This window comes from Rutidosis leptorrhynchoides, chromosome 11 (genome assembly GCF_046630445.1).
Source record: "Rutidosis leptorrhynchoides isolate AG116_Rl617_1_P2 chromosome 11, CSIRO_AGI_Rlap_v1, whole genome shotgun sequence".
NCBI lineage: Eukaryota > Viridiplantae > Streptophyta > Magnoliopsida > Asterales > Asteraceae > Rutidosis > Rutidosis leptorrhynchoides.
In genome coordinates this window covers 97,100,431-97,104,255 of record NC_092343.1, presented here as the reverse complement: position 1 = coordinate 97,104,255, position 3,825 = coordinate 97,100,431, and the positions used below count along the sequence as shown (strand labels likewise).

The 3,825-nt window shown below is 41.7% G+C and overlaps 1 protein-coding gene across 1 annotated transcript; it reads right to left on the bottom strand.

Annotated features, from left to right (window-relative positions):
• Nucleotides 1-1,353: 1,353 nt before the first annotated feature.
• LOC139874790 (uncharacterized) lies at nt 1,354-2,612 on the bottom strand. The gene is made up of 3 exons (XM_071862189.1): nt 2,201-2,612; nt 1,590-2,050; nt 1,354-1,449 (listed from the first exon to the last, which is right to left on the bottom strand). The coding sequence occupies exons 1-3, from the start codon at nt 2,610-2,612 to the stop codon at nt 1,354-1,356; spliced, it is 969 nt and encodes a 322-aa protein (XP_071718290.1).
• Between the last annotated feature and the right edge of the window lie 1,213 nt (nt 2,613-3,825).

The window sequence follows — 3,825 nt, the reverse complement described above, 5'->3', positions numbered from 1 at the left end:
GATGAAGCGAAAGGCTCATCCTGATGTTTCTTCTGTGAAAAAGCAAAATTTCGGCCAACTTCGAGACGAAGCGAGTGATGACATCGTTGCTGCTAACCCTTTGTTTGGTATATTTTTCTTCGTTTTTCGCTTTGTTAGTCATTTCTTTTTATTTATTACTTATTGCTTTGCGTGTTTGCAGATCTGCTTGTGTATTCTGAAGTTCCTGCTCCGAGCAATTTCTTTGATCTCATTGACAGTCTCGTTCCTGATAACTGGGGAAATTCTTTTGCTGACGACATGAAGAGCTTCCATGATGCCTATTCTGTTATCAATTTTCAGGCTGCTTCTATGGGTCATATTGCTTCTTCCCTTTTACAGAAGCGTACTGCAGAGCTTGAGTCTTTGAGAGAGTGTCATGTTTCTATGAGTGAGAGGGTTAAGAAGCTTGAGAAGGAGATATTAATGGCTCCTAGTTATGAAGAGGAATTGAAGGCTACTCGTGATGAGATAACAGGTTTGTAGAGGCAGGTGAAGGCAGGCGAGGTTCGGAAATTGGCCATTGATGATGAGTTGGAAGACTACAAGAAGCATTGTGAAGGGTTGAAGTCTGATTACTCCCAAGTTGTTTCTCAGGTTATTCCTCATGCTTGTCACCAATTACTAAAGAGTGCAGATTTTGGGCAACTTTTTTATAATGTGGTGTTGGCTTCGAAAGTTCAGGCTAGGTGTGAAGTGATAGGGGGTTTGGCATCTAAAGGGGTTATGCAGCTTGCTGACTTTGCCGATTATACTGATCAGGGAAAGGCAATGGTTGACTCTGCTTTTGATGAGCTTGAGCAAGTTGAATTTGATTATGTCAAGACCATCTCAGCCAAGGTGGATGCCAAGCCTAGTGAGCTTTTTAAGATGCTCGCTAATGTTGTTCCTGCGGTTCATGATGATGATGAAGAAACTCACCTGGAGGTTCCTGAAGCTATGGGAGAATCGGGAAAGGTTGATGCCCCTGTTAATTAGCTGTTGTCTGTAATCTTTTAAAAATAATTATCATCCTTTGTTTGGCTTAGGTGCCTGGGCTCTGTCGCCCTTTTTTTATTTGAACAATGGTCATGTATGGTATAACTCTAGTTCGTTTAATTTAGCATGCTTTTGGTATGTGTTACCATAGATTTTATCCTGCTTGGATGGGTAAAAACTCTCTACCTACAGGATGGTGGTGCAGTGATCACTTTTAAGGAACACTTGTTTCCTTACGTTGAGTATTCCGAAGCATATTTTGCCTCGTTGCTCGGTATAGTGTGGATTATGACAGGGTTATTTTATGTGCCGGCTGTCATTTTTCTCACATAATTCCCCATATGAAATTTAATTTTGTTAAGACATTAGTTTATCAAAAGTAGTTGTGAGAAATTCATTAAGTTTTGTGACAGGAAGTTTATAAGCTTCAATTACCAATGTTGCATCTTTCAACTACATGTTACAAAATAAAAAGTACAAGACTTCTAATGATAAAAATTTCGGAGGTTGGTTGCATTCCATGCCCTTGGTATTGGTTTTCCGGCTGTCGTTTCCAATTTGTAGGAGCCTTTACCCAGTACTTGTAAAATTACATAGGGGCCCTCCCAATTTGGTCCTAATTTTCCTTCGTATTCCACTTTGCTTGCACTGTTTAACCTTAGGACATATTCTCCTACTTTGCATGTTGAGGGCTTTACTCTTTTGTTGTAATAGCCTTCAATTGTTCGTTTGTACGAGGCCTCCCGAATCACAGCTGCCTCTCTTCTCTCCTCGAGTAGGTCTAAGTTGACTCGAATATTTTCTTCGTTGTTTTCATTGTCTGCTGTTCTTTCTGTTAGCACTTGTATCTCTGCGGGAAAGACAGCTTCTGTTCCGTATGCAAGGCTGTAGGGGGTTTCGCCATTGCTTTCCTTTGGTGTTGTCCTGTGAGCCCACGGCACCAAGGGAAGCTCATCGACCCATCCATTTCTGCACTTACCTAAGCGCTTCTCTATTACTTTGATTATGTCTCGGTTTGTTACTTCCACCTGTCCATTACCTTGGGGATGATATACTGAGGTGAAGTTTTGCTGAATTTTCAATTGCTTGCAAAATTTTGGGAAAATTCCTTCTGCGAACTGTTTCCCATTGTCCAAGACTATTTCTTAGGGAACTCCGAACCTGCATACGATGTGCTCCCAGACAAACTTTTCTATATGCTTACCAGTGATTGCTGCCAAGGGTTTTGCTTTGGCCCACTTGGTAAAGTAGTCAATTGCTACCAGTAGGAATTTTAGGCTTCCGGGGGTATCATTGATGGGTCCAACTATGTCTATTCCCCATTTCATGAATGGCCACGCAGATGTAACAGAGATTAGTTCTTGCTTGGGTAGTCTCGGGACATTTGAGTGGATTTGACAAGACTCACAAGTTTGTAGTACCGTCGTTGCATCATGATGCATCGTAGGCCAATAGTACCCTAGTCTCATGATTTTTGCGACTACAGACCTTGGACCTGCGTGAAGACCACATATCCCTTCGTGCATCTCTTGGATTATGTCAGTTGCTTGCTTTGGCCCTACACATCGAAGCCATGGAGTGAGAAAGGACCTTCTGTATAGCGCTCCGTTTATCATTTTATATGAGGGTGCATGCCTTTATCCTTATCTTCCTTGCTTCGTTTTTATCCTCTGGTAATTTTCCTGTTTCAAGATATACTTTCAGTGGAGTCATCCATGTTACCTCGTCTTCTTGTATGAGGTCATTGACTTCTTCTTCTAGGATCGATTTCTTTTCTAGCACCTCCACAAAGACTTCTTTTGCAAGATGCTCAAATGTCAGCGAAGCAAGTTTGCTCAGTGCGTCTGCCTTCTTATTTTGATTTCTTCAGACATGTTCGATATCAAAACTTTTGAAGCTTTCGATCAGTTCTTTTGCTTTTGACAAGTACTGTTGGATGGTGGGTTGCTTTGCTTCGAAAGTGCCCCTGATTTGGTTAGACACTAGTTGTGAGTCGACGAAGGCTCGGAGGTGAAGGATTTTTAATTCCTTCGCCATTCTCAATACTGCGAGTAGAGCTTCGTACTCTTCTTCGTTATTGGTTGTTGCGAATTCGAAATGAAGTGCATAAGTGAACTATTTTCCTTCGGGATTTACTAACATCCGGCCAGCACCTAATCCATCAGAACTTGACGCACCGTCGGTGTACAACTTCCATTCTTCACTTTCGATCTTTGGGGTAATAACTTGTTTTGAGTTCTTTGTATCTTCTTCATTAATATTATCTATTTCGGCGATGAAATCTGCTAGAACTTGTCCTTTGATTGCATGCCTGACTCGGAACTCGATGTCATGTTCACCTAACTCAATGGCCCATTTGGCCATTCTCCCCGATTTTTCAGGTTTCGAGAGTACTTGCCTGATTGGTTTGTTGGTAAGCACCACTATCTGATGTGCTTGGAAGTATCTTCTGAGTTTCCTAGCTGTATGGACAAGTGTTAGGGTGAGTTTCTCAAGTTATGGATAATTCAACTCTACTCCTTGAAGTACTCCACTAACGAAGTATATTGGTACTTGCGCTCTCTCTCGTTCGGTAACCAATACTATGCTAATGCACTCTTTCGAAGTAGCCAAGTATATGAAGAGTGTTTCTCCTTCTTCGGGTGAAGTCAAGGTAGGGAGTTTGGCGATGTACTCCTTCATTTCGACGAATGCCTTCTTCGCTTCTTCGTTCCAGACAATTTTCTTTTTTCCCAAGCATCCCTTCAGGATTCTAAAGAAGGGTAGTTATTTTTCTGCTCCCTTTGATACGAATCTGCTAAGTGATGCTAATTTCCCATTCAGACTCTG